This window comes from Centroberyx affinis, unplaced genomic scaffold, assembly GCF_046629955.1.
Source record: "Centroberyx affinis isolate AG114_WGS23_722 - 3 ecotype Tasmania unplaced genomic scaffold, CSIRO-AGI_Caff_v1 ptg000423l_1, whole genome shotgun sequence".
Lineage (NCBI taxonomy): Eukaryota > Metazoa > Chordata > Actinopteri > Beryciformes > Berycidae > Centroberyx > Centroberyx affinis.
In genome coordinates, this window is record NW_027279088.1 from 36,195 (window position 1) to 48,283 (window position 12,089).

At 41.7% G+C, this 12,089-nt stretch overlaps 1 protein-coding gene across 1 annotated transcript in view; it reads left to right on the plus strand.

Annotated features, from left to right (window-relative positions):
• The window catches only part of LOC139641993 (intermembrane lipid transfer protein VPS13B), a 333,765-nt gene that overhangs the window by 20,076 nt on the left and 301,600 nt on the right, over window positions 1–12,089 (plus strand). Inside the window, exons 8-12 of the mRNA XM_071516677.1 lie at window positions 1,355–1,450; window positions 3,015–3,137; window positions 4,070–4,207; window positions 6,578–6,665; window positions 9,697–9,882. Of these exons, the coding sequence (XP_071372778.1) occupies window positions 1,355–1,450; window positions 3,015–3,137; window positions 4,070–4,207; window positions 6,578–6,665; window positions 9,697–9,882 (631 nt within the window). The remainder of the gene's footprint in view (window positions 1–1,354; window positions 1,451–3,014; window positions 3,138–4,069; window positions 4,208–6,577; window positions 6,666–9,696; window positions 9,883–12,089) is intronic.

The following is a 12,089-nucleotide window of genomic DNA, read 5'->3' on the forward strand; positions in this document are numbered from 1 at the left end:
ACCATCAGTGTGTTTCTCTCGGGCTGATGGGCAGCTCTTCAAAGGCAATGCCGCCGCGCGCTGACGTCAAACGTCAAACAGAGCAATTCTTTCGTCAGAGAGTTTAACATCCTCGATCACCGCTGCTCCTAGGGACTGATGGGATGTCGGGGTGGGGGTCCCTGCACGTGATTAAACTATCAGAATCGAAAGAGGGGAAGGGAGCGAGGGTGAGAGAGGCCGCTCCATCAGGAGGGATAATAAGGCGCAGCTGCTTCTCGCCCTGCACCTGCTTCCTGTGTTAAAGTTGAATGGGTTGGGGCTGCACAGTTCTGCTCTGCACCCACAACTCAAGCCTAAACCATCACACCCCTCTACCCCCTACCACCAAACCCTGGCCGGGCTCACTCTTTACGTCCAGACTACCTAGACACAGGCTGAATCTCCTGATGAACCATCTCACTGTGCAGCGGTTGATGTCCTGAGTGTTTTAGACAGGTTCTGATTGTTGTCCCCAAAAAAACGGGAGAAGGCCTCCTCTTAAATCAGAGAGGAGTGGCTGTCATGTGGTTTGATGTATGTCTTTGGCCTGCCTCCAGACTTGGAAGAGAAAACAACCAGAAAGGATCAGTGCATCCAAAGGCTGGCATCTTGTCTCTGATCTACAAAATGACATCTTCCCTCTCGTGAATGTTATTGTTTAGGGGCTTAAACATTATTCTCCAGGGCCTCATTGTCCTTCATTTCCAAAAACTTGCATAGCTTTGTTTATCTCCTCAATCATGTGTCTGTCAGCACTCAATTGCACACACACACACACACACACACACACACACACACACACACACACACACACACAAGACACAAACTAGCTAAAGTTTATGTTGTATTTTTGTGACATCCATATTATTATTATTATTACTAGACTATTGTTTGTTCTGAGAAACAAAATGTGATTGTCATTTCTCTTGTCCTCCCACATCTTGAAGAGGCGTTGTTGTTTGTTTTTGCCTTGTTTAATTGGTTTGACCTGGTTCTTGAATACATTATCTAAATATGGGTCCAGCAATGTCATGACACCTTAACTGTACACACAAAATGAAATGTTTGTGACATTTGTTGTGGCTTTTCACTTACAGGACTTAACATTTGACAATTACTGCTTATACTGAGTAAAATTTAATTGTATCATTTGTTGCTATGCTTATTCTGACCCTTTAATTTCTTTCAGCAGAAAGTCACACTGAAAGGCATAATATCCTTTACTGGGGTGTTGTGTATTTATGTAACTTGTAGGATTATTTGACTTCATTCTTGATTATTCTGGTGAAAATAAAGTGTGACTTTGATTCTGTCACCCTGTGCTGTCTCTCAGCTGACAGAGACCCAGTCAGAGAGCAGCTACTACAGTCCTCAGAAGGTGAAGTCCAGAGAAGTCCTGTGTCTGGAGCAAGAGGGAATCACTATTGAGGTAAGACTCTACTGCTTATTACCTGAATACCTCCCATTTTTGAGAGTTTCTTGAAAAGTGGTATAGATTATAACCAATATTTATGATGTTGATTGCTATCATTTTAAAAACAACATCAAGTTAATACCCAACCATTGATTTCTTAACCACAGCCACTGATTTTGCAGGTGGTGTCGGCCCACTACCTTTGTACCCGTCCCTGTAGTTACCCTTCTACCCATCATGGCTGGAACAGACCTAAAAACATCTCTTATTTCTCTGACAGTTCAATTATCTGTCCTTCTTTCTGATCCTCCAGTATTATTATTATCTCCTTATTATTCAGTTTTGGAGAGACTCTGTGGCCAGAGGTTCTTCTTAATTCTTTCCCTAAGTGCGTTTATAAAGCCTCTCCAGGTCACTAATCCCTGGCCTGGGTGAACATAGTGGAATCTAGGCCTGAGTCGGGCCCAAGTCTGATCATTTCCGCCTTTCCCTCTCGGCGTAGAAAATATTTTTATACCTTATTCTCTGATTACCTGGTTGGAGTAGGAAAGGGGTTTTCTGCTCCTAAGCTTTCTACCAGATGTGAGAATTCTGAAAGATTTCCAATTCCAATTTCTGTAATTTATGCTTTTGCTGGAAGAGGGAGAGAGCAGTCTGAACCGGGACCAAAAGTGAGAGCGGTGAAAGGCAAAGGGATGGCTAGTAAAACAGGGAAAACTAGGCCTTGTAATTATTGTGTGGTGAAACGTAAAGTTTTATTGGATTGCTCTCTGTTTAGTTGTCTGCTGGGTGAAGCAAAGGCACGGTGAGTTAAGGGGAACCACACCTAGCTGGTGGTTACAGGGGCTGTTGCAATGCTACCGCACACACACACACACACACACACACACACACACACACACACACACAACACACACACACACACACACACACACACACACACACACATACATAGCACTCTAAGGGGGAAGGGGAAACCGTCTGACCCCTGCTCTTTTTTATCACAATGAAATGAGCCTATAACCTTACCAACACCGCAAACCAGTGTAGCCTCAAACTGGTCATGGTGTAGAACCTTGTTTGTGATAAGTCAACAATATATTGGGTCTTAAAGCCTTCATTAATTTCAGATTTTATGTTTTATTGGGATGTAAAAAGGTAATTCAGTCAAATTAATTTCTGTGAATTATTGCACTGTTATAGTTTTACTAGGCTTATATTGACTGCACCAAGGCATATTACGCCTTGGGTGTTCTCTTTCGCAGAGGAAAGGCTTCTGAATCCCTGGCACTCTCCCCCATAGCCTTTTGTTCAATTTTACCGTCATGAATGGCCTCACGTCTTCTCCCCAAGTTCTTTTATCATCCAGCCAAGTGTAATAATATTCATTTTAATGAATTAATGGGCTTCCTATTATATTAACTGTACAAGCCCTTGTTTTCCTTACTTTCATCATTCAGGGCAAGAGACTCCAGAGACTTTTTCCAGTTTCCACATTGTTCTTTGCCTAGAGGTGTGTCTCTAAATCTGGGAGCATCAGAGCTGTGGTTTAACTCTCGTCCTCTCCTCTTTCTTCCAGGTGCTGATGATGGGGGAGCCCTTCTTCGACTGTCAGATTGGCTTTGTGGGCTGTCGGGCGCTCTGCCTGAAAGGCATCATGGGAGTGCGGGACTTTGAGGAAAACATGAACCGACGTGAAGAGGTAAAGACAGACTAAAAACCTCAAGGAGAGACGAAAAAAGAGAGAGAGGAAAAACTCAAGAGAGAAAGATTAAAAGAGAATCTAAAAACCCAGAAAAAGAGATCACTTTCACCTAAACCTTCCCTCCTGCTGCCTCTAAAGCTCCCAGCCGCTTTCAGAAGGAGGCAGAGATGTGGTCTGGTTTGTTTATGGAAGAGTGTGATCCAACTGCCTTTTGCAATTCACCATAATGTTCTGTGTTAGCCACATACATGTCTGAAATCACCGTGTCGACAGCGGTCTCACCATCCGCTCATCTACAGTACAACACTCGGGGTTCCATTGAAGTCAATATATTTCCTCGACTGTGTATTTGTATAATGTAATATTATATCATACACTTAATGTACATTTGATTATGTTTGCATTTATGATTAATGGTAGTTACCTAATAACTTAAAGGTTGTGCACATTGGCAGTTATTAGCACTATAATGATGCTAACAATACTAAGCATAATGTCACTTAATACCTATTTCACAATCAGATATAAAGCACACCAAGATTAATCATTGAGTCTGCCTGTATATGTGATCCAACATGGAAAAACAAACACATTGTGGGATGTTTTTTTCATAGATTATTTTTAATAGGTTTTTTTTTTTTATTCTGCGTTGACCCTTGGTATATTACATAATGGGGGACAATAAATGATTTTGTTTGATTTATTACTTATTGAATCAAAAAAGTGCATTTTGATTAAACTTTTTTCTGATATGATATGGGTCTCCTGTAAAATTCATGCTCTTGGTGACATTTGTAAGTTTGTGAAGTCTGAAATATCTTGAAATATTTGACTTAATACTAATTTGATATTTGACGCTGCCTCTCTCTGCCTGTGTCTATGTCTCTCCCCTCTTTCTCCCTTCTTTTCGGTGTCTGTGTCCTCTGCAGGATGCAGTGTTCTTCAGCTGCGGGGAGAGCCTAAGCAGTAAGGGAATGACCTACCTGACCAACTCCCTGTTTGACTACCGCAGTCCAGAGAACAACGGAGTCAGGGCTGAGTTCATCCTGGATGCCACCAACCACAAGGTCACAGTGAACTGAGACAGAAAATGAGATAGAAATGCACCACATCTGAACTAAATAGTAGCTCACTTGTAACATAAATACAGCATATGCCAAATTGTTCAGATATGAAATATTAATCTGTCTGAAATCTGTTATACTGGTCTAACCCTACTACAAACCAGAATTGAGTTTTCCAATATCATAGTAGTAAAGTAATCTCTGGCCCATTGACTTATAGTGGAACTAAGGTAATCCTATTGCTTAGATGCTTTTGGGAAGCCATATTCTGGCTTATCTCCCATAGCGGTCTTTGGTCAGTCCAACATATTGAGCTACTAAGCCGTTAGGATCAGTGTGGCCTTGCCTGTCTGTCATAGCTGAAACACTGACCTGCAGACCTGATTGATAGAGCTACTGTTTTAGTGTGTTCTGTTGAAAGAAATTGGACTAACAGAACTGAACAGAAAAAATACTTTGCCAATGCAGTAGTTTATCTGGGTCAGTAAACAACAATGTGATATAATGAGATAAAATCTTTTTTTTTTTTTCAACTTCCATCTGGATAATCTTGAAGCTTGTGAAGAATGGCGTCTCTTGCCAGGATCTAGACTGGATTACATACATATGTAGTGTTGTGCCTTTTGCCAACCTACAGTGATTTTGTCTTCTAAATCAACAAAATATCTTCTAAAGATTTTCATTTAAATCACTGCTACATACAGAGTATTTCAGTCATCCTGGTCTCTACCCCCCAGCTGCTGGCTGCAGTAGAGGAATGTTGCCAGTATCTAGCTAGTAGTGTTAAAGCCATTATCACCGATAAGCCTCAGCTCCCTTCATCAGCCATCACAGCTCTCGTGTTGACTCTGCTCAGAAATGTTCATGACCCTCAGTGAAGCAACTATTTGGACATCCATCCATCCATCTATTCATACTTGAAAGTCTAAGAAGTCAAAGGCCTTAGTGTTAATTCATTAACGGTTTTGAAACTAGCCAATGGCTTTGATCCAAAAGCATGCCAGTGCCATTAGAGGTCCCCTAATAAATATTACTCATTAACCCGCCTTTCTGATAAGGCTCTATTGAAATCACTGTTTAGAGACCAAGTGGGTAGGTTGAGGGGGGTCTCTCTTTCTTTCTCCCCCCCAACCCCCACCCCCCCATCCCACTCTCTCTCTCCCTCTCTCTCCCTCTCACTCTCTTTCTTGTTCACTCGCTCATTCTCTCTCTTTCTCTCCCTGTGGTTTGATGTGCAATAGAAGTAGCATCACCCACCAGAAGAGAGGAGGCTCATGATAACCTTTGAATGTTCACCAGGACTGGGTCAATAGCTCTCACCCTGCAGACTAATAAATGAAGAAGAGTTATGTCACTAAAATGCATCCACTCAGATAGTTCTAAAATTACAAAAAGGGCCAAATTTCTTCTAAAAAAATCGAAATAGTTTTTGTTTGAAGTTAAAAGTGTAAATGAGGAAGACTACCATTTTGTACAAACGGGCATCACAGTAGAATACTTTTTTTTTTTTCAAATATGTACATATTCTTAACATTCCCACAGAACATTTGTGGTTTTAAAAGCTCTAGCTAGCTATCTAAAAACAATTTCAACACGAATTTTCTAAGTGCAAATATCAGCTATAATCCAAGTCAGACAGGGTTGTGATTTGTGACCAGAAAGTCCTTCCTTTTGGTAGATAAGATAAGTATTTCCAGTGGCATACATCCAAAAACAAAACTGTAAACCTTCACTTCCTTTTATAAATTACATATTGCTCTGGGCGCCCCGGTGGCTCACCGAGTAGAGCGCGTACCATAAGGCTCAGTCCTTCCCGCAGCGACCCGCGTTCGAATCCGGCCCGTGGTCATTTGCTGCATGTCCTCCCCTCTCTCTCTCCCATGCCTTCCTGTCTCTCTCACTAAGTCTGTCAAATATAGCATAAAAATGCCAAAAATAAATCTTAAAAAAAAAAAAATTACATATTGCTCAATAAACAACAGACCTGATTTCATAGTAAATTATTTCCCCAAATGCTGTAAACCGTCAAAGTTTGTGAAGAAGGCTTATTTAGCATCAAGTCAATAATCGTGGAACAATGTTGCTTCTAATTTGACCCCACTTTTAAATTCCAGCCTCCATCTGTTATGGTCAAGTCTCTGCCTTTCATGGCGAGTCTCTCTTTGTAAATGGTCCCAAATATTAGAGGTAATATTGCCTTGTAAAAAATAAGATCTAAGTAAGGAGATCAACCTCTCAGTAACAGAACTCTTTGGCTTTGATTTGACCCCCTCACCGTATCCACCATGACCCTAGTCACTGCCTCTCTTAAAGGCTATCAGGCTGTTTACTCCCTTACTGCCATGTTTACCCGACTTTGCTTTTGTTTGACAGGAGACCTACACGGAGATAGCGGGCATGCAGCGCTTTGGTGCTTTCTACATGGATTACCTCTACACAATGGAGAACGGCAGCGGCAAAGGTATTGTCCAATTCATTCCTCCTCACAGAGCTTGTTTGCTCACCTCGCCACCTCTTCTTTCTTTTTCTCTCTATCTATCCGTCATGTTCTCTCTTTCTCTGCCTTGTTCTCTCTTTTTCTCCCTATCAGTCTTGTACTCTCTCTCTCTCTCTGTCTTTCCTTCTCTCTCTCCTCTCTCCTCTCTCCTCTGTCAAACAAGCCCCCTGGAGACTTAAAGAAAGAGCTTGTCTTGTTTGAGTCGCAGCCACCTGGTCCTTGACCCTTCCTGTCCTCGCTCTCACCCCAAACTTACCTGGAGGGCAGCTGTCAGGAGTGTTTAGTCTGCGCTGACACGTATTTGAGTTTCTTTCTCCATGCTGCTTGTTGATACACCGTTTCCCCTCTGTCTCTCTACCTGTAAGCTCTTGAGAAAGTGAATAGGCCCCTCTTGGCTAATTAGGTGTCACTCTTCCTGGCAGAAGCCTAAAGACGGGCAGGATTCCTCATTCCTCAGCCACGGCACGGCAAGAATGTTTATTCAAGTCTGAAAGATCTGAAGTTCCCATTAAGAGATCAAGCGTTCTCCCTTCAATATGACTTAGGTGAAATGTTATATTTGGCCCACAAATGTCTCTGTGCGCTTAATTTCAAAGCCGCTAGAAACTGCTCTCTGCTTAAGTACAACCATGACGGTTAGAAAAGAGAAGCCCTGACTGATGTTCATAAGTGCTGAGTTAAGAAAAAAAAAATCTCTGACACCCTCAGCACTTGATTTGAAAAACATTCAGATCAACTCTAGATGAAGTGCAACCCCTCACTGTGTCTAATGGAAAAGTATGATAGGAAAGCTATATGGGCCACATGTCATTTGAGGTCATGCAAATATATGGCCAGGTGATAATGGCTTCCTGCAGACTAGTTTGTTATTTTAAATTACTGGCACCCATTTCCCTTATCATCAGCCGGCCCCACAGATATTTGTGGTTACTATTTGAAACAAAGCTAACTTACTGATTACAGACCATTGTCGTCATTCCCCATTTGGAAATGCTGATTTGTGGGGCCTGTGAAGCTACCATTTACAGTGATGGCTAACTTAAGTAGAACCCTCTGATGATTAGTATATTGGCTATACAGCCAATTGTGTACTGTACACGGAGAGCGAAAAAACTCTCATAACTAGTTCAGCTACTTCAGCTATTTCAGATGACTGGATTTTTCAGGGCTGTAATGCCGCCTACATCTCTCACCTGCTTCCCTGTTTTTCTCTTTCACTCTACTCTCTACCTCTATCTCACTCTGACTAGGCTATTGTTTCCTCCTGCTGTCAGCTACAGATAATAATCTAAATTAAAAAAAACATTGATACTGTCATCCCCAGCTGTCAAACTCATTTCTGACAGCAGGATAAGTGTCAGTCCCCTTCTCCTGCGGGACGTCTAGGGTTACCCTTGCCAATCGGAATGCTTCTCTCCTGTCAGTGTTTCTCTTCTCCTCAGACGGGACTAGATCCAGTGTCAACCAAACAAATTAGTCTCCGTTGCCACAGGACTAACATAAACTCTGAGTCAACCGAAATACTAACCGACCCAGGTCACACTCACCGTTGACTTCACGTTAGAGTAACGCTGCAGATTAAAACTTTTCTGTCTTGGGAAATGGAGATACTTTTAAATCATCTAAATCCCGGCTAATCCCACCCCCCCCTCTCCAATCCAGTGACCGCTCTAACTGCAGCCATATGGTTGATATTAGGTCTAATCCGTAGCAGCCAAATCTCGGCCGAGAAGGGAAGGGGAAGTGACATTGCCCGGTGCCCTTTTTAAATCTCCAAAATCAATGGGAATATAACTCTCTCTCCCTTCAAACTAAAAAAGTTAAATTCACAGTCTCAGTCCTTCTGAGCTGTAAGAATGTTCAGTTTGGCGGTGGAATGTAATGTAATGGGAATAAAGCAAGTTATGACCCTTTGTCCTCTTCCTCCCTCTCCACCATTCATCCGCCCCCTTCCTTTATTTTTAATTTCTCCCATTTTATTGCCGGGGAGCCGGGGCTTTAAAGTGGACCTCTGGAATAGAGGCCTGCGACGAATGAAGGGACAGCTGTGTGAGAGAAGTGGACATTTGGAATAGTCATCATTCCAGTAGTTCAGGGCAATGTGAGCTGCTCCCCGCTGCTGCATCACGCCACTGCCCTCTCTCTTGTGTTTTTACACAATTAAAATATTCAGCTGAATAGATTCCGTACTTGTATTTGGTTAAGATAGCACATATAAGCCCCCCCCCAATCTTTTCCCAGAGCTGGAGGACATATCTCCAACTACAGTCCAAGTGAAGACCTGCAGATGTTTCTGGGAATGCAGACAGCCTCTCTGGACGCTAAATCAGATCACAGTACCTGTTAATATTCTGGCTTGTAAACTTCCAATCCTGTTAAATAGGGAGATATTGAGACCGATGTTGTGAGCCTAGACAAAAGGCCAATCGGTGACCTGAAAAAGAAGATTGCACATCCCTAAAAGAGTGTAAAAGAGTATTCAATCAAATAGACTGTGAAGAATTTGATAGAAGTGTGTTGTGTGTGTTTGTGGGTTTGTGTGTGCGTGTGTGTGTGTGTGTTTGTGGCTTGTCCATGTCTGGGTCTCTCTGTGTATGTTTGTGTATAGCATGTAGTTTACAACATTGAGTAAATCTTTCCGACCTTGTACATCAGGGTGTCAACAGGTCCTTAAAAAGTCTTAAAATGTATTAAATTGAGTTATCTAGGTCTTGAAGGTTGTAAACATTTGAATATAGCATATATAATATATAAACAGTTATATATAGGTCTTAAATACAGTTTCAGAGGTGTTAAAAATGTTGAAAGGTTTCATTCCAAAACACTTCTGTATACAGTATATCCACTTTGGAAAACTGTTGCTACCTCAAAAATCTATCCTCAAAATAGGTGATAGGTCTACTATTTTTTCACTTTTCAGTTTTTTAACTTCATGACAAAAATGGTCTCACATTTACTGAAAGTGTGACATGTGTGTGTTCCCCAGTGTGTGTAGGCTCTCAGGACTTCTCGGTGGTGACTATAGAGGAGGCAGCGCCCCCCGTCCAGGAGACGTCCATCAAGCGTCTGGTGGTGGGACCTCTGGACGTCCGGCTCCACAGCAGCGCCGTCCACCGCATCCTCAAAATGGTGACCTGCGCCATGGACCATGAGTATGAGCCGTACTGCAAACCACAGCCAGGTCAGACATCACACACCCTCTGCTTCACTGGACTGACTTGGATTGGATTGTATCTACTTTAGTTTACTCTACTGTGCTTTATTCTACTCTGCACTGCTCTGCTCTACCTACACTCTACTCAACTTTTCTCTATTCTGCTGCACTTCACTGTACTCTACTCAACTCTATTCGACTTGACGCTATTCAACTCAACTTGACCCGACCTGACTGTACTCTACTCTGCTGTACTCTTTCTACTCCACCGTCTCTACTCTGCCATGCACTCTCCGCTATTCTATTCTATTCTATTCTATTCCTACTTAGCCACTATGCGCCTCTATCTTCCATCATCGCACCAAAGCTATCGTCCAGAGATCTTAAACTGCAACAGTTCACACTTTACAGTATGCTCACCACATTGTTATTTCCTTGCACAACCCATCTTTCAACACAAAGCCGTACATGAAAGCACTGACCTTTTGGACCGTGCTAGGGAGGTTAAGCCAAACACCTTTTGTTAGTGGTCGGCCCAGCACAGCTATTGATGAGCTCATCCCAAGGATGTTGTGAAAGCTGTACGATGGAATGTGTGTCTGCGTGTAATATCTGCAGCAATAACTCTAATTTTTGTGAAACCATAACATCCGTAGGTTTCGGTTGTTTCAGCATCTGCGATAGATAATAGATGATGGGGTAATTACTATAGAGCTTTTGACTAGAGCCGGGCAGGTCAGTGTGTTCCTTCCTGTTTCTATATGAGTATGCTCTCTCTGGGGTATGCTAGAGAAAGGTCAGTATAGTCAGAACCGCAGGGGGGATTGAGAAATTGAGAGTAGATAAGAGAGGGAACATTTTTCACTGAGGTAGCTGTTACAGATGGGATGATAAAATAACAGATGCCATAAGTATTATTCTTAAATTAAGTGCTTTTCTTCTCCTCTCCTCTCCTCTCCTCTCCTCCCCTCGTCTAGTCTTTTCTAGTCTTCTTTAGTGTAGAACACGTAACACTGCTGTTGTCCATACATAAATACCGTAAATACATAAAATACCGTAAATACATAATTATACCATGTAAGTACTATTCTCCCTATTACATTAAATACTTAGAATGGTCTAACAACATAATATAAGTACAAACTGTACCTCAATGGTTTGTATTTATATTGTGTTGTTACGCCCTTGTACGTAGGGCTGGGCAATAATTCAATTTTATTGTTTGTCATTTTCCAATATAATTACATCATGATTGTGAGTAGTTATCGTAATACACAATTCTGTTGTCTAAATGAATTAAATTAATTCATTATTAATCTTAGATTAATTATTACTTAAAATCTCCCCCAAAAAATGAGATCTGAAACAAATTACAGGCAGAATATTATTTTTTTTTATCATCGTTTATATTACCATGGAATTTATTGCAGTGAACATCAATTTGATTATTTAACATGTGATTTTTGCATATGTTAGCAGATATTGTTATATATTATATTTATTATTATGTGTAATTCTGTTCTCTTCCATTCTTATATAGACCTTCTTTTGTGGCTCCAGTTGGGATGCAAATCTCTCTCTCTGGTCTGATCCAGTCTGGGTTTCCCAAATAGCATCTTGAATTAGAGTTTGTCTTAGTTTCATTGTTTCATCAAAGGGACAAAGATGATCTTAGTGCTGAGAGTCGGCCCAGGTTGCATCTGGTCTGTAAGCGATTTGGATGACAGCTGCTCTGCTCTCCTTGGCTTCAAGAGGGCAATAGAGAGCGTTTGTGCGTCTGCCATGAGAGAAGCAAGGGTCAGGAGGTCAAAGACATGACTTTATCTTTATATTCGCCCTCTTCCCCTCTTCTCCACTCCTCCTCATCCACCCCTCGCCAAGAGCTCAGGAAGAATGACTCTCCTCCCCAAAACTAGCCGTGGAAGGGAAGCCAAATTGGCTGGAGTCTCTGAGTTTTATAAGATCTTGCCCTATTTAGAGCAGGCGGTTCCAACTAGCAAATTACTTACAGTGTGTTCAGTTGTGTGTGTGTGTTTTTTTTTGTATGTTGCTGAAGAACAATATGAGGAAAAAAGTAACATTTCACAGTTGGATCTGTTAAGTGGAACAGGAAAATACAGTGCATTTTTGGACCGTTATAATTGTGTGTGTGTGTGTGTGTGTGTGTGTGTGTGTGTGTTGGCATGCAAATATGTGGATGTTCTTCGTATGCTCTTTTTATCTTTTCTGTGTGT